The sequence below is a fragment of the Nerophis ophidion genome, linkage group LG13 (genome assembly GCF_033978795.1).
Source record: "Nerophis ophidion isolate RoL-2023_Sa linkage group LG13, RoL_Noph_v1.0, whole genome shotgun sequence".
NCBI classification, from domain to species: Eukaryota; Metazoa; Chordata; class Actinopteri; order Syngnathiformes; family Syngnathidae; genus Nerophis; species Nerophis ophidion.
Genome location: NC_084623.1, coordinates 40,273,320 through 40,296,066, shown reverse-complemented (window position 1 = coordinate 40,296,066; position 22,747 = coordinate 40,273,320). Strand labels below are relative to the sequence as shown.

The following is a 22,747-nucleotide window of genomic DNA, read 5'->3' as shown; positions in this document are numbered from 1 at the left end:
CTGTGGCATTGCTGAGGTGTTGTGGATGCCCAGGATGCTTCAATAGCAGCCTTTAGCTTATTTGCATTGTTGGATCTGGTGTCTTTCAGCTTCTTCTTCACAATACCCCACACATTTTCTATGGGGTTCAGGTCAGGGGAGTTGGCAGGCCAATGGAGGACAGTAATGCCATGGTCAGTACACCAGTTACTGGTGGTTTTGGCACTGTCGACAGGTGCCAGATCATGCTGGAAAATGAATTAATCATCTCCACAGAGCTTTTCAACAGATACAGCTACAATAGCCGTATTCCCATGGTCAAGCCGCTCCTGCACTCAAGACAACGGAAGAAGCGTCTCTGACTTGGGCTATGGAAAAGAAGCACTGGACAGTTGCAGAGTGGTCCAGAGTCCTGTTTTCAGACGAAAGCATGTTTTGTATTTCATTTGGAAGTCAAGGCGCTAGAGTCTGAAGGAAGGGAGAGGAGAAAAATCCAAGTTGAAATCATCTCCATAGAGCTTTTCAACAGATGGAAGCATGTAGTGCTCTAAAATGTCTTGGTACACAGCTGCATTGACTCTGAACTTGATGAAACATAGTGGACCAACATCAGCAGCTGACACGGCTCTCCAAGCCATTGCCGACTGTGGGAACTTCACACCGAATTTCAAGCAACTTGGATTTTGCTCCTCTTCATCCTTCCTCCAGACTCTAGCGCCTTGAGTTCCAAATGAAATACAAAACCTTGCTTTTGTCTGTAACGAATCCAGAATGTACGACATTTTCATGTTTTTAGTTGCATTACAGAAAATAAAGGACTTTATCACAATATTCTGGCTTACTGTTCCACTCAGGATTGAATTCAAAATCTCCCTACTAACTCACCAGTGCCTCCAAGGAAATGCCCCCGTCTACCTCAAAGAACTGCTCACCCCCAAATCCTCCACACGACACCTCTGCTCCAAACAGGCCAACCTCCTCCAACCTCCAAGGACAAAGCTACGAACTATGGGACACTGGGCTTTCTGCTCCGCTGCTCCCAGCCTGTGGAACGCTCTCCCTGACCACCTGAGGGCACCTCAGACTGTGGATGCTTTAAAAAAAACTTTTTATAGACATACATGGTGATTCTAGCTATTGGACTGTTTCTAGTTTTCTATTCTATTTATTTTTATTGTCTTTTTATAATTATTATTATTACTTTTTTTTTTTTTACACTGTGGCACTTTGAGGTTGTTTGCTCAACGTAAAGTGCTTTTTTACAAATAAAATCTATTATTATTATAATCTTCTGAGACAGTCTTGTATACTGTAATATTGTACATGGTAATTGGGATTATTAAATATTGTATATATTATAGAAATATCTATCAGTATATATTATATATTGCATATATGTGTAAATATTCCATATATATTTTATATTGCTACTATGGTACATTTTTTGTCTACTTTATACTTGCATTATCCTTTCCATACTTTTTAACTGAGCTACCGTGAGGAACAATTTCCTTTGTGGCTCAACAAAGTTTGCCTAAGTTTAAGTCACAATATCATTACTGTACATCCTTAGTAGAGTTTAGTCAGACAAAAAACACCAGCAAGAAATTATAAATATTTCATTTGATCCTTGAGCAATTCACAAACTTTATTGATGTCAAAGAGCGCATTCTTGGTGTGTGTATGCCGTGTAAAGAGCTTGTGGTTGGCAGATTTATTACCCGGCATAGAAAAACTTGCACATTTCACGCATACAGCAACTAGTATACACACACAAAAATGCATTTACACACTTTAAAATGGCATGACATCAATTTTCTGTAAGTTGAACCATGTTGATCCCACTGCAAATCAAACTAGTTGGCCTACAACTTTCATAGAAATGAGCATGAATCTACAGTTGTGCCTATTAAAAAAACCTTCAGCTATATCTAACGAGTGGATACAACAACTAATGTGTAGTAATGAACGTATCGCTTCAAACTTTCACTTCTTGCTATCGTAGCACGAGAGTGTAAAATAAACATTGTCATTCACTTCACTTAATATTGCTGTTGCTTTCTCTTTCACTTAAGTCGGGGATCACCAACACGGTGCCCGCGGGCACCAGGTAGCCCGTAAGGCCTGTTCTAAAAATCGCTCAAATAGCAGCACTTACCAGTGAGCTGCCTCTATTTTTTACATGTTATTTATTTACTAGCAAGCTGGTCTCGCTTTGCTCGATATTTTTAATTCTAAGAGAAACAAAACTCAAATAGAATTAGAAAATCCAAGAAAATATTTTAAAGACTTGGTCTTCACTTGTTTAAATAAATTCATTTATTTTTTTTTACTTTTTCATTTATTTTTTTACTTTTTAGTTATAGAGAAAAAATACAACCTTAAAAATGATTTTGGGATTTTTAAACACATATACCTTTTAAATCCCTTCCACTTCTTTTCTGACAATTTAAATCAATGTTCAAGTACATTTATTTGTTTTATTGTAAAGAATAATAAATACATTTCAATTTAATTCTTTATTTTAACTTCTGTTTTTTCGACGAAGAATATTCAAAAAAATTATTCTGGCAAATCTAGAAAATCTGTTGAATCAAATTTAAATCTTATTTCAAAGTCTTTTGAATTTATTTCAAAATGTTTGTTATGGAAAATCTAGAAGAAATAATGATTTGTCTTTGTTAGAAATATAACTTGGTCCAATTTGTTATATATTCTAACAAAGTACAGATTGGATTTTAACCTATTTAAAACATGTCATCAAAATTCTAAAATTAATCTTAATCAGGAAAAATTAATGATGTTCCATAAATTCTTTTTTAAATTTTTTCCAAAAGATTCCAATTAGCTAGTTTTTCTCTTCATTTTTTTCGGTTGAATTTTGAATTTTAAAGAGTCGAAATTGAAGATAAACTATGTTTCAAAATTTAATTTTTTTTTTTTTTTTCGTGTTTTCTCCTCTTTTAAACCGTTCAATTAAGTGTTTTTTCATCATTTATTCTCTACAAAAAAACCTACCGTAAAAGGAACAATAATGTACGACGGAATGACAGACAGAAATACCCATTTTATATATATATATATATATTTATTTACTAAAAGGTAAATTGAGCAAATTGGCTATTTCTGGCAATCTATTTAAGTGTGTATCAAACTGGTGGCCCTTCGCATTAATCAGTACCCAAGAAGTAGTTCTTGGTTTCAAAAAGGTTGGTGACCCCTGACTTAAGTCATCCCTTGAAAAATGTTGATGACATTTTATCAGGTTCAAATTTTGGGATTCTGTCTGGAAAGCGCACAAGAAAGTGACATTTTGACATTTGGGAAAAGTGTTTGAAATATTGCTCTGTCGCATCTTTATGGCATCATCACTCGTTACATTCGTTAACATGAATTGATTAACGTGGACCCTGACTTAAACAAGTTGAAAAACTTATTCGGGTGTTACCATTTAGTGGTCAATTGTACGGAATATGTACTGAACTGTGCAATCTACTAATAAAAGTCTCAATCAATCAATCAATCAAAACACCACGTCTGTGCTTTAAAAAAATTAAAAAAAGAGAGAAAAATTAAATTGAGTACGGCTGCAAACTGAGCCAGCGTGTGGTCAAAGACGGTTGCGAGCGCCAGAACTTTGATAAAGGTGGGTGAGAGGGTGAAAGTCGAGATGTTCCCCAAAAAAATAAAAAATCACGTAACTAAATATTGTAATGACTTGACTCGAGATGTTAAAGTTTATCAGCCTTCAATGGAAGTTGTCACAATCAGACGACTGTTGGCAACGCCAAAATAATGTTATTTTTAATGAATACTTAAGCCTACTGTGCTACTGTATTTTGATGCTGGTCCTAGTTTTCTGAGGCGGTACTTTTGTGTTTGGGAATCACTACACTAGACTTGTCCGCAGTTAAGTCACTCCAGACAATTCAACTGAAGATGGGCGGACCTGCTTGGATTAGACTTTTTCCTCACAAATTTTTGTGCTTATCAATACCCATCCATCCATTTCCTACCGCTTGTCCCTTTTTTGGGGGGGGGGGGGGGTGTCCCTGGAGCCTATCTCAGCTGCATTCTCACTGTTATGTTAGATCCACTATGGACTGGACTTTCACAATATCATGTTAGACCCGCTCGACATCCATTGCTTTCGGTCTCTCCACATATGCGGTCCTCTCCAAGGTTTCTCATAGTCATTGTCAACGACTCCCACTTGGGTGAGTTTTTTCCTTGCCCCTATGTGGGCTCTGTACCGCGGATGTTGTTGTGGCTTGTGCAGCCCTTTGAGACACTTGTGATTCAGGCATATATAAATAAACATTGATTGATTGATTGACTGACTGCATTCGGGCAGAAGGCGGTGTACACCCTGGACAAGTCGCCATCTCATGACAGGGCCAACACAGACAGACAATATTCACACTCTATGGCGAATTTAGTGTTGCCAATTAACCTATCCCCAGGTGCATGTATTTGGAGGTGGGAGGAAGCCGGAGTACCCGGAGAAAACCCACGCAGTGACGGGGAGGACATGCAAACTCCACACAGAAAAGTGCGGGATCAAACCCAGGACCTTCGTATTGTGAGGCAGACGCACTAACCCCTCCTTCACTGTGCTGCCCGTAACGCTTTCCACTCAGCATAATTAATTCCTGCACTGAAATGGATGAATTTTGTCAAAATTACCCCTTTACTTTAATAGTCTTTGCCACTTTGATGTGTAATTTTCAGCTCAAGAATCAAAATCAAATATTTGTTTTTTTACAACAATCAGACCTATCTTCAGCTCAAGAATCAAAATCAAATATTTGTTTTTTTACAACAATCAGACCTATCAGTTGGTGCCACCGTCTTGGGTTGTCTAGACTGGGTTTATGGCCCGTGTAGCAAAAACGACAAAAGCCTTCCAAAAAAGAAAAAGGTGCAATTGTTATATTTGAATATCTTGCATCTTGTATACATTCACATGTCTCTAGTAGGAATAAAAAATATTACGACTCTAGGTGCTATGTAAACACGCATATGAAATAATAACCGTTAGAATAGTTTGCCTAGGAAGGTTCTATTTAGGTAATGCCGAGGCTGGACTGCTTTAAGTAAGACAGCTAATGTGATTAGTCTATTCAGTGATTCTCAAACGGTGGTACGCCAAATTAGTCTGTAAATATTTACTGCATATGGATTATCACTGTTAATGTTTGTGCATTGTGTATTGCATACACATGTTAAACAAAACCTTTGCCTTGTTTTTAATGATTACTTAGGCCTACTACCCTACTGTACTTTAATGTTGGTCATTATGGTGATACTTGGAAAGCCAAAAGGTTTTCTCCGGGAATACGTGGTGAAAAATGTTTGAGAAACACTGGGTTTTGAACCAAATAACTATGTATTTTGGGGCTTACTGCTTATTTAGGGGGGATAACATCGTCACACCGTTAATTTTTTATAAGTTTAGCCTCAGAAAAAAATAATCATTAACAAATGACATTAAAGAGGAAATACTTCACTTTGTGTGTAATATTACAGTGGCCGAAAATATTGCATACACTTGTTAAACAAAACCGTTGCCTTGTTTTTAATCAATACTTAGGCCAAACTTGCCAACCCTCCCGGATTTTCCGGGAGACTCCCAAAATTCAGCGCCTCTCCCGAAAACGTCCCGGAAGAAATTTTCTCCCGAAATTCATCTGGAGCTGGAAGCCACGCCCCCTCCAGCTCAAACATGCACAGTTCAAAGCTTGAAAAGGAGGATTGCAGGCGGATCTGACGGCATTTAAAGTCATTTTTAAAATCGACTGCTAATCCTCCTCCTTTTTGACCGGATGACCGCGGAGAATTAAAGTAGGAACACTCCTGAGGCAGAAGTTCATTAAGAGGGGCGGACTCACCGGCTCTCAGCCATGTTTCCATCACACAGAGGAAGTCAATGCCGCCGCCCGCGGGAAGTAAAGAAATCCTTCAGGATAAACGTTGTTTGTCAAAGATTTTGCGTTCACAAGACTGAACCTGGCGGGGGCCAGCACGTCCAAGGGCGCAGCTAATCCAGGTCGGGCCTGACACACAGCCCGCAGGTGGTGGGGGAGAGGAGATGAATGAACAGAGCTGACAGCGAGAGACGCCAGGGTAAAGCACATACTAGTGCCATCTTCTGGAAACTCGGAAGTGACGTTACTCAAATAGTGAAAGGTACGTGTTGTTTTTTAGTACCCAGCAAGCACAGTACAGTTAGTAGAACTGTGTTTTTATTACTGTGTATTTGATAGGTGCCATCTGAAATTCAACTATTTATTTTATTTATATATGTAATGAAATATATATAGCTAGAATTAATTGAAAGTTAAGTATTTCATACATATATATATATTAATTATATAAATATATATTAATTATATATAAATATATACATATATATTAATATATATATATATATATATTAATTACAGCCATTATACAAATATTTGCTGTAAATATACTCCTCTTAACCATGCCCTCCGCCCCAACCACGCCCCAACCCCGACCACCCGAAATCGGAAGTCTCAAGGTTGGCAAGTATGACTTAAGCCTACTATGCTACTGTATTTTAATGTCGGTCATTATGGTGGAACAGAGTACTTGGTGAAAGTTTGAGAACCACTGGGTTTTGAACCAAATAACTATGTATTTTGGGGCTAACTGCTTATTTATGAGCGATAACATCGTCACACCGAGATGCCGTTCATTTTTTTTATTTTTATTTAAGTTTAGCCTCTCAGAAAAAAACAAATCATTAACAAATGACATTGAAAAGGAAATACTTCACATCATTCACTCCAGCCACACTAAAGTGTTGGGACTATAAACGGTGGGGACAGTCGGGAATTAACTCCATTAATACTTTGAAGCCCTTGTTGTAAGATGAACATTATAAATAAGAGGGAAAAAAGCTAAAATTTGAATTCATACTTGTACTACATGTAATAGTACACAGTACTACTTTGCAACGGGCTATTCAAGTTTCCAAAAGGCGAATTCAAGTACATTTTCTTGCAACATAATTATCCAGCAGGTTGAAGCTTTCTGTCACCTCTAAAAGCTTCTATCCAATGGCTTCATGATGAGAGGACATTCAGTTCGGGTAAAAACCTAATCGAGACGTTCGATCTGGACCCATTTGAATCCATCTCGCATGTAACGTTGACACCCCTGAGCGCATCTCGGGTGCTCAACTTGTTACTTGTCCACAACGCGGCTTTCTTTGGCTCTTCTCAGTCTGTACAGGATGTGTTTCTTCGGGAACTTTAGCGTGGTGCATCCAAAGCGGCTGACCCCGCCCGTGTCTCCGGGGAGCTTCTCGCGTCTCTGCACCCAGCTGCGCCAGCCGGGTTTCCAACAGTACACGCTGTCGTAGAACCGGGAGCCGTTTTCCCCCCCCAGAACGTAAATCCTCCGTCTCCACCGGGCCACACCGCCGGCCGCGATCCGCCGCGGCAGCCCTGGGAAAACCACGGGGCTAGGAGCTCTGTCGCTGCCCCCGCCTGCTCCGCCCCGCTGTTCTGCAGAAACCGCCACTCCTCCGTGGGTCACCTCCCGCTCCACGCCGAACGCCCTTCCCTCCCGGAAAAACAGCACGCGACCGGTAGCGTCTAAAGCATCCAAATTGGTGTAGTTTCCATCCAGGAACTTGCTGGTGTCCCTCATGTAGCCCCCGATAGCACAGATTCCTCCACGCACCGCCACACCACCGGCGAGGCATGTAGCGCCCGAGTCCAGAGCCACACGAGTCCAGCAGTCTGTCAGGGTGTGATATATAAGAACACCCGAGTGGACCACGGCGCGGTTTTGTTCGAGCGTGGTCCCACCTAAAAGGTAGAGTCGTCTCCTCAGGGCTGCGCAGGCAAAAGCCCGCAGAGGGACTGGTAACCGAGGACCAGGTGCCCATTTAAGAGTCGCCAGCTCCAGCATCTCGCTGGAGTCCAGAAGTGCTGAGCGATTGCTTCCGCCCAAAGCAAAGAGCAACTCTCCACAGCCCAGTAGGCCCAACATACAGCGAGGTTGGCCCATTGAAGGATGCTCTATCCAGCGGTTCAACACGGCATCGTACTCATGGACAGCAGCCGACACGGAGCCCGTCCCCAGAATGCCTCCAGCGACAAACAGTCTGTTGCCTACAGCCGCGCAGCCAGGACTTGCCAGTGAGTCCAAAGCCGCGAGCTTATCCCACTTCCCTGTCCGAGGATCAAAGCAGTCCACAGTGTAATCTTGTGCAACTAAATTCTCATCGTCTCTTGGCGTCAGGTCCATGCACACTATTTTCTTCTCGAACATCCCCTCCCTTGGACGCAGAGGGCCCCCAAGACCCTCGCCGGCCGCCGCGGGGCCCAACTCCTTGCTGAGTCGCCGACTCTCGTCCTTGGACAGCAGGCCCGGACGCAGGTGGTGAAGCAGCGTCGGCATGTGGACGTAGCGATCCAAGGGCTTGTGCTCAGCCCATCGGCGTGCGGCGTCGTACACCTGCGCCTCAGAGTCCACGCCCAAGCGGTCGGAGCTCAGGAGGCTGCCTAAGGTGCCGTGATCGAGCAGGAGGAAGTCCTTATGGCGGGACACACGAGGGAAGTGCTGGGCCACCAGCCTGAGGGAGGCACGGAGAAGCAGCTGGTCGTGGTGAGAGCGGGCTAGAGAGTACATACCCAGACAGTTGTCCACTGAGAGGTGCTCAAACAGAAACCTGCAGTGGCAGAAGAACAAGGCAACATTAAAATGCACATAAAAACAAGTGGACCCACATTGAACATCACCTGGAGCACAGGTCCTGCAGGGGCATGACCTGAAGGCGATTGGCGGCCACAAATAGATCCTCAGCAGTGTCCAGAGAAAGCCCTGCCTCTCCGGTGTACACAAACTGGATGACGGTCTCCATGATAGACGGCGTCACTTCTTCCAGTCGGATCTCGGTGAGGCGAGACTCCACGAGAGGACTGGTGAACATGGCCCGAAAGTATGGACTCACCGCTGCTAGGAGCACCCTAAACAGGCGAGGGAGAGGAAAGTTTTATCTTGTGAAGACATCGGGTTTGGAGTTCCTGCCCCAGTAAGGACCGCAATCCCAGAAAGGCAGAATACACCTTGGATTGGTCGCCAGCCAATCAATCACAGGGCGATCATGATCGGATTGCGTGGGACTTCATCTCTCTAGTGTGAAAATCAGCTATGTGAACCACTATACCAGGGGTGTCAAACTTGCCTTTAATAAGGGCCACATAGCAGCTGTGGCTATTCTCTGAGCGGAATGTTTTACAGTCATTACACTCTAGATTTATAGTTTCTAATCGCCTCAGTAGGTTATTACACAATTCCCAATGGATTTAATTTTTCTTTTCCATGTACAAATTGATGAATAACTGACTAGCTTTTGAAATCATAAGTCAGGGGGACAAGGATTGTATTCTAACAAAAAACATTTTGAATATATGTCAAAGACCTACTGAAATGAGATTTTTGGGGATAGCAGGTCCATTCTATGTATCATACTTGATCATTTCGTGATATTGCCATATTTTAGCTGAAAGGATTTAGTAGAGAACATCGACAATATAGTTCGCAACTTTTGGTCGCTAATAAAAAAGCTTTGCCTTTACCGGAAGTAGCAGACGATGACGTCACCGGTGTGAGGGCTCCCCACATCCTCACGTTGTTTATGATGTGAGCCTCCAGCAGCAAGAGCTATTCGGACCGAGAAAGCGTCAATTTCCACATTAATTTGAGCGAGGATAAAAGATTTGTGGATGAGGAAATTTAGAGTGAAGGTCTTGAGAAAAGAAAAACAAAGTTTAAAAAAAATAATTAAAAAAATAAGGATAATTCTGGGAAATCCCTTATCTGCCTATTGTGCTGCTGGTGTTTTAGAGAGTTAAAGAGTGCCTTAAAGTCGGAGGGGTGTAGCCACGTGTGTTTTGACGCCAGAGTCTCTGAGAGAAGTCACGGCAGCAGGAGGACGCTGGCTCCGCTGATCTCCGGTAAGAGGCGACTTATTTCCACTATTTTCTCACCGAAAACTGCCGGTTGACATGTAGTCGTGATCCATGTTTGCTTGACCGCTCTGATCCATAGTAAAGCTTCACCTCCGGGAAATTTTAACAAGGAAACACCGTGTGTTTGTGTGGCTAAAGGCTAAAAGCTTCCCACCTACATCTTTCTACTTTGACTTCTCCATTATTAATTGAACAAATTGCAAAAGATTCAGCAACACAGTTGTCCAAAATACTGTGTAATTGCGCGATGAAAAGAAACGACTTTTAGCCGTAAGTGGTGCTGGGCAAATATGTCCCCTCCAAACAATAACGTCACAAACACGCGTCATCATTCCGCGACGTTTTCAACAGGAAACTCTGCGGGAAATTTTAAATTGTAATTTAGTAAACTAAACCGGCCGTATTGGCATGTGTTGCAATGTTAAGATTTCATCATTGATACATAAACTATCAGACTGTGTGGTCGAAGTAGTGGGTTTCAGTAGGCCTTTGATAACACAGGGGTGTCGATACTTTTTACAATAAAGGCTGCACATAGAAAAGTCAAAAGTACTATGTGGGGGCTATTTTGATATATTTTCATGTTGCAAATAAAATTACATATATTTAAAGACAAAACTTATTGTCAGCTTTTTGTTATAGGTGAGAGAGTTTACTATTATTAAAGTGGTTAAAAAAGTAGACGTAAAAAAAAGACCAAAAAGATGTAATGTAAGGTAATGTAAGATACGAACAACTAACAATAATAATAATAATAGTCGCTTTTAACACAAGGTTTTGTCTTTAAATACTGTATATACAATAACAATTTTTGGGGGGGAATAAAAAAAATCAAAATGGCCCTCGCATACTTTAACTTTTCAGTGTCAGTGGAAGAAGTTTGGACACCCTTTAGTTATTAGTATCAAATATAATTTTTTTTCCGCTTCACATCACAAATTGCTTTTTTTTTTACATTAAAATTGGGCTGCACTTTGAACATCCATCCATCTATTTTGTACCGCTTGGCCCTTTCGGGGTCGCATGGGGGTGCTGGAGCCTATATCAGCTGCAGTTCGGGCGGAAGGCGGCGTACACCTTGGACAAGTCGCCACCTCATCACAGGGCCAACACAGATAGACATATAGGTTGATTGGCAACACTAAAGTGGCCCTAGTGTGTGAATTTTTCAAGTACAACAACTGTGATAATTTTTGGTCACATATTTCATATTGTTAGATCCCTAAATTGTCTGAATCAAATGTTAGCAATAGAATGGTAAAGCTAATATCGCACAACCATAAATCAGAAGTGATGCTTATGCCATTATTTCCACGTGTCACTTTTTAAGCTCACCCTAACCCACCTATAGCATACTACGGGTAATCTCATCTCATTGGAGCATTTTCTTTTTAATTGGTTACTGGGGATATTTTTCGATGTTAGCAAATTTATCGGTGTGACGTCATAATTGCAATAATTATTGTTTTGATGACATTGTTTCATACCTACTTAGCATGTCTCCTTCTGGGTTTGACTCTTGCAGTAGATTGCCTGGCGTTTACCATCAACGTGCGCTTGTGTTCTTTAGGAACTTTGGTTTCATCCAACAGTCCAGAAATATACAGGTTAATTGGACACTTGTATGTGCCAATCGGTGTGAATGTGATTGGCTGACAACCATTCTACGATGTACCCCAAACTAGCTGGAATTGGCTGCAGCTCGATTGTGACATAAAAGGCTACGTTCACACTGCAGGGTCATATCCCCAATTCAGATTTTTTTGGGTCAAATTCCAATCTTTTTATGTGGCCATTCACATTTAAAAAAGAACTGCGATTTCTAATGTGAATGCAACCTGACCTGTATGCAGACATGACGCCACACGCACTGCAGTGTTTACGCAAGTAAACATGGTTTTGGCTCGAGTCGGTCTCAGTACTCTCAAGGCATTCAATCGATCGGAACTGTTTGCTTTTAAAAACCAAACAGTCCAGTTGCAATCGATTGAATGCCCTGAGAATACAATGACCTGGGTGAATGAGAACATCCATAAACAGATCTCAAGTGATGGCGAATGTGGTAATTATAAGGATTTTTTTTTTGCAATTAAAGTCAACATTTTCTGAACAGAATTATTGCAGTTAGAAGATTAAGAAAGAGGGCAAGTATTTTGGCTCTCGCAGTTTTACGGGATATTTTGTTTTGATGTCTGCTTGAATAGTGTTTCTGTGGGCGAGCAGTCGGGAGACAGTAGTTGCGGAACTTTCACGTGAGTTCCTAAAACATATATTATTGTCAACTGTTTTCTAAATTAAAGTACCAATGATTGTCACACACACACTAGGTGTGGTGAAATTTGTCCTCTGCATTTGACCCACCTCCTGGGAGATGAGGGGAGCAGTGAGCTCGGGAATAATTTTGGTGATTTAACCCCCAATTCCAACCCTTGATGCTGAGTGCCAAGCAGGGAGGCAACGGGTCCCAGTTTTAGTAGTCTTTGGTATGACTTGGCCGGGGTTTGAACTCACGACCTACCGATCTCAGGGCGGACACTCTAACCACAAGGACACTGAGCCTTTCTGCAGAATGTGATTTCTGCTCTGTTGTTTACTATTTATTTTGTAATCATCTATTATGGCGAATAATTATGAAGCTCGTTGCTTTTTGATGATGTTTTGGTCGGATGAATGCGACCTGATTGTGGGAGTATTCACATTGAGGATTTGTATCTGATTTATTTCCATGTGCGTAAGAGGCCTGAGTGTGGAAGTATTCACATTGAGGATTGGTCACAAATGTATCTGATTTATTTCCATGTACACTGACATAAAAAAATCGGATAGAGATTGCATACTTATAAGGGGGGTGAGGTGGGGGCCCATTTCTTATGTGGACTTTTGAATCTACACTTTAACCACATAAATACCTGATTATGGGATGACTGAAAGTTTTTACTATCCTGCAGCGAGAGCGAAATTATTCATGTTTTTTATTTTAAAGCATTGGAGTAGGGAGGCCATGCTTTTGCTATTTCTAAACTACAATACAGCGTACTGGATCAATGTTAATTTAATTAGGTGGAAATACTGCGGGAGACCTCTGCCTTGAATTAAAATGCATTTGTGGGCTGAGCCAAACGTGTCATCACCTAAATAATGGAGACAAGACGTACAGTGCCCTCCATAATTATTGGCACCCCTGGTTGAGATGTGTTTTTTAGCTTCCAATTATTTTATTTTTTTTCTAAATAATATGGGACCTTAATGGAAAAAAAGAGAAAAATCCAACCTTCAATACAAGTGCATTTATTCAGTGGGGAAAAAATCCCACATAAAGAAATAATTATTTGACATCAAATAATGTGTGTCACAATTATTAGCACCCCTGGTGTTAATATTTTGTACAACCCCCTTTTGCCAACAAAACAGCACCTAATCTTCTCCTATAATGTTTCACAAGATGGGCAAAGACAGAAAGAGGGATTTTCAGCCATTCCTCTTTGCAGAATCTCTCTAAATCATCCAGAGACCTGGGTCCTCTCCTCTGTACTCTCCTTTTCAGCTCACCCCACAGGTTCTCAATGGGGTTGAGGTCAGGGGACTGAGATGGCCATGGGAGGAGCTTGATTTTGTGTCTGGTGAACCATTTCTGTGTAGATTTGGCCATATGTTTAGGGTCATTGTCTTGCTGAAAGACCCAGTGACGACCCAGCTTCAGCTTTCGGGCAGAGGGCAACAGATTTTGATTTAAAATGTCCTGGTATTTCAAAGCATTCATGATGCCATGCACCCTAACAAGGTTCCCAGGGCCTTTGGAAGTGAAACAGCCCCACAGCATCACTGACCCACCCCCATACTTCACAGTGGGTATGAGGTGCTTTTCAGCATGCGCATCTTTCGTGGTACGCCAGACCCACTTAGAGTGTTTGTTGCCAAAAAGCTCAATCTTGGTCTCATCTGACCAAAGCACACGGTCCCAGTTGAAGCCCCAATACCGTTTGGCGAACTCCAGACGCTTGCGTTTATGATTGTGAGTGAGGAAAGGTTTTCTCCGTGCATGCCTCCCAAACAGCTTGTTGGCGTGTAGACAGCGCCTGATGGTTGATTTGGAGACTTTGTGACCCCAGGATGCTACCATTTGTTGTAATTCTGTAACAGTGAGCTTTGGAGATCTTTTGATTTCTCTTACCATCCTCCTCACTGTGCGTGGTGGCAAAATAAACTTGGGTCCTCGTCCAGGCTTATTTACCACTGTTCCAGTTGTTTTGAACTTCTTAATTATTCCTCTCACAGTGGATATGGGCAGCTGCAGTTGAGTGGCAATCTTCTTGTAGCCTCTGCCTGACCTGTGAAGGTCGACGCACATCTGCCTCACTTGTATGCTGTGTTCCTTTGTCTTTCCCATGTTTAAGAGTGGATAAGAGAAATGGCCTCGGTGTCACGTCATATTTATACCCCAGGGAAACAGGAAGTGATGAATTACTAATTAAATGTTCTTACGTACTCTGGTAAACTTTGTAAACTACTGTAGAAATGACAGAAATGCTTCAATTATATTTATTTCCTGGGAATTGTTAAGGGTGCCAATAATTGTGGAACAGGTGATTTAATGAAAAATAATTATTTTTTAGTCAGGGATTTTTTTATTTTCTTACAATTCATTTGAGTTGAAGGCTACATTTTCCTACAATTTTCAGTGTGACAGTATTCTTCTGCAATAAACACTGAATTTATTTTAAGGCTTTTAACACATCTCAACCAGGGGTGCCAATAATTATGGAGGGCACTGTATATAAAATGGATGGATGTCTTCAAATGGTCTTTTTAGTATGTGATTACAGTTTGGCAGGTAGTACAGCCAGCTTACCTGTGACACATGAACTTCTTTCCCTCAACAAGTAGAGTCACGTCGCACAGCTGCTGAGCATCCAGGAGCTGCTTCAAACCTGAGGAGTGATCAAGAAGAAATTAAGGAAAAAAATCAGAGCAGGTAAGATCCCGAGGGGGCGCTAGGCTGTGACACTTTTCTAAATGAACTTCCGTATTTTGAATGCGTTCACACAGAAGTACGGGAACATGCTGTGCCCTGAATGTTGCACTAAAAAATGCCAAAATGGGGGTAATGGACACCACCCTCAATAGTTGCTATTTTGGCTGAAAGACTTATCTGAAATAATGAAGAGCGACCCATAGTATTGACAAGTAGAAAAAAGATGAAGAAGCAGGTAAAAAGTGTGATTTTCTGTTAAGTCTGCGACGACAATGGATTTGGGACAGCACTACAATCGTCCATCGCAACAAAGTGCTTAAAAAATATTGTGGCTTCACTATAACGCTAATCTTTGCGCTATCGACACTGCGACAATCTCAAGTTGACCAACGTTTGGCAGAACAATCTTTTTGATGGACTTCATCTTCAATAACACTGCCTCATCAATAACACTTCTCCACATTGGTGAGACATTGACATGAGCGAGGTCAAAAAACAACAGTAGCCTCGGAGTTGGTGCATTTCATTTTTGACATCAATCAAATCATCTGTATTTATAAAGCACATTTAAAATTTACCACAGGGGTAGCCAAATTGCTGTACAATTGGCAGGTTAAAAGATAACACAAGAAAGACGGGCAAACAAAACACAACACAATAAAAAAGAACAAACAAAAGGGAGATGCAAACAAAATACAAAAACTGAAACAGTTTCATAGCAGGTGCATTAGGGGACGCCATAGCAGGATGGATATCGCAGAGTGTTAAAAGCCAGGTAATACAAATGTGTTTTTAAAAGCGATTTAAAAACAGGAAGAGAGGGGGCCTGTCTAACACTAAATTGTAAGTTGTTCCAGAGCTTGGGAGCAGCGGCGGCGAAAGCTCGGTCACCTCTAAGCAATAACAGCGATGTGGAATGACAACGCATATATATAATATAAACACATGATACCACTATTTAGTACTTAAAAAATAATTAGTCAAGTAGATAGTTATAACCACTACTCAAGCCCGTTTGCCCTGCTTCTGAAAAGTTGCCTTTTATTTTAAAAAATGTTTTAAACTGCAGCACTTACGGGGTTCCTTACGAGGAAATCTTATTATGTATTAAATTCATAATCTGCTATGAGATTGTATAACATTGATAGTGTTATTGTGATGCAGGAAAATCCCCTATTTTCTATATTTTGAAATGCAAATGTTGATGCTCCCTGTGATGAGCTGGCGACTTGTCCAGGGTGTACCCCGCTTTCCGCCCGATTGTAGCTGAGATAGGCACCAGCGCCCCCCGCTACCCTAAAGGGAATAAGCAGTAGTAAATGGATGGATGGATGGATGGATGGATGGATGTTGATGCTCCTCTGAGCCGTAGTATTAGACACACACAGTAAAGATGTTTGTGAAATCCCCTGATGTTATTTGCTGCTAAATTAACCACAACGTTGGCGCTGCATTAAATGTTATGGCGCTACGAGGCCGACAAATCCTAAAAAATAAAAAAACTTATCGATTATCGGCTTTCTTGACTACTAATAATCGGTATCGGATTTGCTGTTTTTAGCGATGAGATGGCGACTTGTCCAGGGTGTACCCTGGGAGGGCTGGAGCCTATCTCAGCTGCATTCGGGCGGAAGGCTGGGTACGCTCTGGACAATTCGCCACCTCATCACAAGCCAACAAAGATAGACAGACAACATTCACACACTAGGGCCAATTTAGTGTTGCCAATCAACCTATCCCTGGGTGCATGTCTTTGGAGGTGGGAGGAACCCGGAGTACCCAGAGGGAACCCACACAGTCACATGGAGAACATGCAATCTCCACACAGAAAGATCCCGTGCGCAGGATCGAACCCAGGACCACTCAGGACCTCCGTATTGTAAGGCACATGCACCACTGCGCTGCCCCTTGTGTGCAATCAAAGTCAACATTTTTTGAACAGCGGAAAAGATTATGAAAGAAGATGTATCCTGCAGTTTCGGGGACATTCGCCTTGTTGTCTGCTCTGAAGAGCGTGTTGGCGATCCGTGATAGAACATTGATTGACATGAGTTCCTAAAAAATTATTTTGGTCTGTTTCTGCTAATTTGTCAACTATTTTGTATCAGTCTATTTGGGTGAATAATGATGACGCTTATGATAAGCGTCATCATAACACTATCTGATTGATTTGTAATATAAAACTCATAATAATTTCTATAATATTGCTGACAGAAAAATAACTTCAATACTGTATATAAGCAAAGCACACTATTACAGCTTTGCAGTATAGGTATGCTCCTTAAAACTTGATTGATGTAGTTTAATAGCCTTAGTGTTATTTTAGAGTAGTGTTTTGGGGGCTCTGAAGACTGATAGACATTGTCAAAAAGTTGAAGTCCTATGTGTTTTTCTATCTTCACTTTTGTCGTTTTCCCCTTAAATGCCAGGTTATTTTTTTAGTGCTTCACTCTAACTTTCCTCACCCACAAATCTTTCATCCTCGCTCAAAATAATGGGGAAATCGTCGTTTTCTCGGTCCGAATTGCTCTTACTGCTGGTGGCTCACTTTATAAACAATGGGAGGATGTGAGGAGCTCTCACACCGGTAACGTCACGTGCACATCGTCTGCTACTTCCGGTACAGGCAAGGCTTTTTTATTAGCGACCGAAAGTTGCGAACTGTATCATCGATGTTCTCTACTAAATCCTTTCAGCAAAAATATGGCAATATCGCGAAATGATCAAGTATGACACATAGAATGGACCTGCTATCCCCATTTGAATAAGAAAATCTCATTTTAGTAGGCCTTTAATACAGTAACAACAAGTTGTAAGCAAAAAATCTTGCATGTGTAAACATTCTGAATCAAATAGGTTGTGCACAGACACTTTATATTTGGGTGGACATGCAGCCCCTGTTTTGCAGACAAGAACATTTATTTCCACCAGAACCTCCTCTGTTTTCAAGTCTACTCGTTAGTACTGTGCAAGTTTGTTTACACTGCTTTCATCTGTGCAAGTTGCCGGCCATGTCATGCTTATTACTAAAGATGACTGTACCTGTTTTTACAATCCCACTTTCAACCATTTAGATGTGTTCAGTTTTTGTTTTTAATTCTAATACAGGGCCAAAAAGTTGTGAGCGAAAAGACCTTGCAAGTGCAAAAAAAGTTTTGTTGCGCGTTGTGCGTGCTTGCATCAAAGAACCTCCTGGGGCCTTAAAAAAACATATCGGTTGATTCATTTACAGCATGTATATAAAATGTTGGTGGAGTTGTTTTGGATGTTTATTAGAGCGCTCTATCGGCAGAAGAAAGTTAATCTTCTGTGTGCAGCAGAAATGATCATGGAAGGCCGTTTTGACCACGCTATGGATACTTTCTGAATGTTTCAAACAACACATTGTTTCCCATTGTCTATTGCTTTCTTTGGACTCATTTTGAGCTATCAAAACTAAAAAAAAATTCTACACAAAAGCTAAAAAAAACCCCTTAAAAAGCATGTGTAGATAACAGCAAAACTGCTATGAACACCTGAGAGTGGTCTGATCGCCTACAATGCATGTGCTGCCGGGTACAACGGCAGCACACAACGGGTGGATGAAACGTTTGTGCACAAAGTCATGGTTCATTTTTTGATTGATTGATTGAAACTTTTATTAGTAGATTGCACAGTTCAGTACATATTCCGTACAATTGACAACTAAATAGTAACACCCAAATAAGTTTTTCAACTTGTTTAAGTCGTGGTCCACGTTAATCAATTCATATTGTTTTATTTAGTAAATCGAAACGTTTGTTCAATGAGGGGCACATACACCGAGGTTCCACTGTATTAGATTTAATATCAACAATCCTACTTTACGAAAATCTGTTTGCCACGATCATGTCCGGTAAAAATTAACCGTGACTGCAGCTGAGATAGGCTCCAGCACCCCCTGCCATCCTGGAAGGGACAAGCGGTAGAAAATGGATGGACGGATGTACAATGTCAAAAATTGCACCCAACTAAGAACGCAGTACACTCGCTATATTGAAGTGTACGGAAGAATTTGATTGGAGACTCATGCCTAGGAAGGGACTACCTTGCGAACATGTCTCACCAAGAGTGATGTAGTCTCCCAAAGGAGTGGTGCTGTCATCAGGAAAGTCTTCTTCTTCTGAGTCGCTGTCCGACAGAGGGTCTCCTCCTCTGTCCCCGTCCTGCCATGGCTGGGGGCGCCAGGTGATTTTGCCCCCGCGCACAGCATTCATCTACGGTGTAAACATAAACACAGTTTACGAAATGTCATCAGGACAGAAGGGCTATTACAGCTACTAGCTAGCATATTTCATCCAATTCCTAGCCAAAGTTAAATGACACCTTAGGACAGTGTTTTTCAACCACTGTGCAATGGCACACTAGTGTACCGTGAGATATTGCCAAGTGTGCCGTGGGAGATTATGTAATTTCACCTAATTGGGTTAAAAATATTTTTTGCAAACAAATAATTATAATCTGCAAATGTGCCGTTGTTGAGTGTCGGTGCATTCTAGAGATCGGCAGATTAACCTTGTAATACTCTTCCATATCAGTAGGTGGCAGCAGGTAGCTAATTGCTTTGTCGATGTTGGGAACATGGTTTGTCGTGATCACGACATGCAAACGACAGCGGGAGGCAGCGTGCAGGTAAAAAGGTATCTAATACTTAAACCAAAGGAGAAAGAAAATACATTTAAGCTTAGGGATGGCTATGCAAAACAAAGCTAAAACTGAACTGGCTGAAAAGTAAACAAAAACAGAATGCTAGATTACAGCAAAGACTTGCATCGCATGGAGCAGCAGACGGCGTCCACAAAGTACATCCCAACATGACATGACAATCAACAACAAAATAGGAGCGCAAGACAAGAACTAAAACACTACACACAGGAACACCCAAAAACACCAAATAAGTCACGGCGTGATGTGAGAGGTCGTTACAGTACACCTACTTTGAGACAAGAGCTATAGTGATGCATGGTTGGTTGTGGTTTGAATTCAAATCCAACAATTGCGAGAACTACTTTTTATTGTCAATATCGGCTGCTGAGCTTAATTTTTTTTAGGTTTTCTGCTGGCGGTGTGCCTCGAGATTTTTCTAACGAAAAAAATGTGCCTTGGTTTTAGAAAAGGTTGTACAACACTGCCTTAGGAGTACTTGAAAGCATCAGGTAAGACAATTTGATGAAGACTTGACCTTAAATACTCCAACAGCTGCTTTTATGTTGTGCTATTAGTAGAGTTTGTTGCTAACACTACCTTTGCTCTTCGTCTTGTTTATACTCTGAAGGCCGGTTGTGTCTCACTTGTACAGAAATGTGAGGCAAGTCGGAGAGAGGGCTTGTTTGTAGCCGAGAGTGTCGGTGCAGTCTAGAGATCGGCAGAGTAACCGTGTAATACACTTCCATATCATTAGGTGGCAGCAGGTAGCTAATTGCTTTGTAGTTGTCGGAACATGGATTGTCGTGATCACAACATGCAAACGACTGCGGGACGCAGCGTGCAGGTAAAAAGATATCTTAATGCTTAAACCAAAGGAGAAAGAAAAGGCATTGAAGCTTAGGGATGGCTATGCAAAACAAAGCTAAAACTGAACTGGTTGCAAAGTAAACTAAAACAGAATGCTGGACAGCAAAGACTTGAAGCGCGTGGAGCAGCAGACGGCGTCCACAAAGTACATCCCTACATGACATGACAATCAACAACACAATAAGAGCGCAACAGTACACACAGGAAAAGACCCAAAAACTCAAAACAAGTTACGGCTTGATGTGACAGATTTGTGACACTACACCTACTTTGAGACAAGAGCTATAGTGATGCATGGTTGGTTTTGGTTTGAATTCAAATCCAACAATTTTGAGAACTACTTTCTATTGTCAGTATTGGCTGCTGAGTTTCATTTTTTTAATGTTTTCTGCTCGTGGTGTGCCTGGAGATTTTTTTAACGGAAAAAATGTGCCTTGGTTTTAGAAAAGGTTGTACAACACTGCCTAAGAGGCCTACTGAAACCCGCTACTACCGACCACGCAGTCTGATAGTTTATACATGAATGATGAAATCTTAACATTGCAAAACATGCCAATACGGCCGGTTTAGTTTTCTAAATTGCAATTTTTAATTTCCCGCGAGGTATCCTGTTGAAAACGTCGCGGAATGATGACGCTTATGTTGACGTGTGCTTGTGACGTTATTGGTTGGAACGAACATTTCAGCCCAGCACCACACACGGCTAAAAGTCGTCTCTTTTCATCGCATAATTACACAGTATTTTGGCCATCTGTGTTGCTGAATCTTTTGCAATTTGTTCAATTAATAATGGAGACGTCAAATACAAATGCTGTTGGTGGAAAGCGGTGGATTGCGGCTGCCTTTAGCAACCGAAACACAGCCGGTGTTTCTTTGTTTGTTGTGAAGCTTTAACACAGAGTGGTCAAGCGAACATGTTTCTCTACGTCAACCAGCAAGTTTTTGGATGGGAAAATTGTGATATTAAGTCGGCTCTTACAGGAGACTTCAGTGGATTATGGGACCTCCTCCTGCAGCTCAAAAAGGCAGCTGTGAGCTTGGCTCCTCGACTTTTCTCAGAGACACTGGCGTTCACCGCAGCCATCCGACTTTCAGGTATGACTTTATAGTCTCACTAAAACACTATTAAAAACAATAAGCGGATAAGGGATTTTCCAGAATTACCCTAGTAAATGTGTCTAATTACATCCGAAACGCTCCCACTGCCGCCGCCTGGAGCCGTCGCCTTTTCTTTTCTTTTTTAATATCACAATGCTTAATGCTTCACTCTAACTTTCCTCACCCACCCATCGTCGCTTTCTCGGTCCGAATAGCTCTTGCTGCTGGTGGCTATGATTATAAACAATGTGAGGGTGTAAGGAGCCCCACAACCGGTGACGTCACGCGCACACCATCTGCTACTTCCGGTACAGGCAATTAGGCTTTTTTATTAGCGACCAAAAGTTGCGAACTTTATCGTCAATGTTCTCTACTAAATCTTTTCAACAAAAATATGGCGATATCGCGAAATGATCAAGTATGACACGTAGAATGGAGCTGCTATCCCCGTTTAAATAAGAAAATCTCATTTCAGTAGGCCTTTAGTACTTGAAGGCGTCAGGTAAGACAATTTGATGAAGACTAGACTTTAAAAATACACCAACAGCTGCTTTTATGTCATGCTATTAGTAGAGTTTGTTGCTAACACTACCTTTGCTCTTCGTCTTGTTTCCACTTTGAAGGCCGGTTGTGTCTCACTTGTACAGAAATGTGAGGCAGGTAGGAGAGAGGGCTGCTTTGTAGCCGAATACTTTTTTTGTTGGTTTTTCACAACACCGCTTGGTCTTCGCGGTCCCCACCGGCGTGTTTAGTCGCTCCGGGCTCAGCCGACAGACTCGTCCGGCCTGCGGTGAAGACACATCCAGACGACACGCTGCTCATCCAGCCCCATACACAACATCAGCAGCGGACATAGCAAACATTAGCATTCTGCTCCTGTTCATGCCGCCTTTGGCTTTTATGTCCCTCCTCCGGTAGGTGAGGCTCAATGGTGAAATAGTTAGGATTTTTTAATGGCGCCGCATGCCTAAAACACCATCTTGTGTTGAGTTGAGGTCCAAGCGGCCGCACTTGTCATGTCCCAACCGGATCACCGCAGTGCTTACTGCTTAGTATCCGCTCGCCTGATTGGATGACCTTTAGCTGGTGACAATCGCTTGGCTTTGTGTCCACTGCTGTTAAAATATTAATAATTTCATCCTGCTTTTAAATAGAA

At 41.6% G+C, this 22,747-nt stretch overlaps 1 protein-coding gene across 2 annotated transcripts; it reads right to left on the bottom strand.

Moving 5' to 3' along the window:
* Positions 1-1,584: 1,584 nt before the first annotated feature.
* si:dkey-260j18.2 (uncharacterized protein LOC325231 homolog) lies at positions 1,585-22,731 on the bottom strand. Of its 2 annotated transcripts, none has more exons than XM_061918910.1 (5): positions 22,184-22,731; positions 19,046-19,196; positions 14,839-14,917; positions 8,757-8,984; positions 1,585-8,686 (listed from the first exon to the last, which is right to left on the bottom strand). In XM_061918910.1, the coding sequence occupies exons 2-5, from the start codon at positions 19,194-19,196 to the stop codon at positions 7,192-7,194; spliced, it is 1,953 nt and encodes a 650-aa protein (XP_061774894.1). In that variant the 5' UTR covers positions 22,184-22,731; the 3' UTR covers positions 1,585-7,191. The 2 variants fall into 2 exon arrangements, with proteins under 2 accessions (XP_061774894.1, XP_061774895.1); XM_061918911.1 differs by lacking the exon at positions 22,184-22,731 and adding an exon at positions 20,224-20,338.
* Positions 22,732-22,747: the final 16 nt, after the last annotated feature.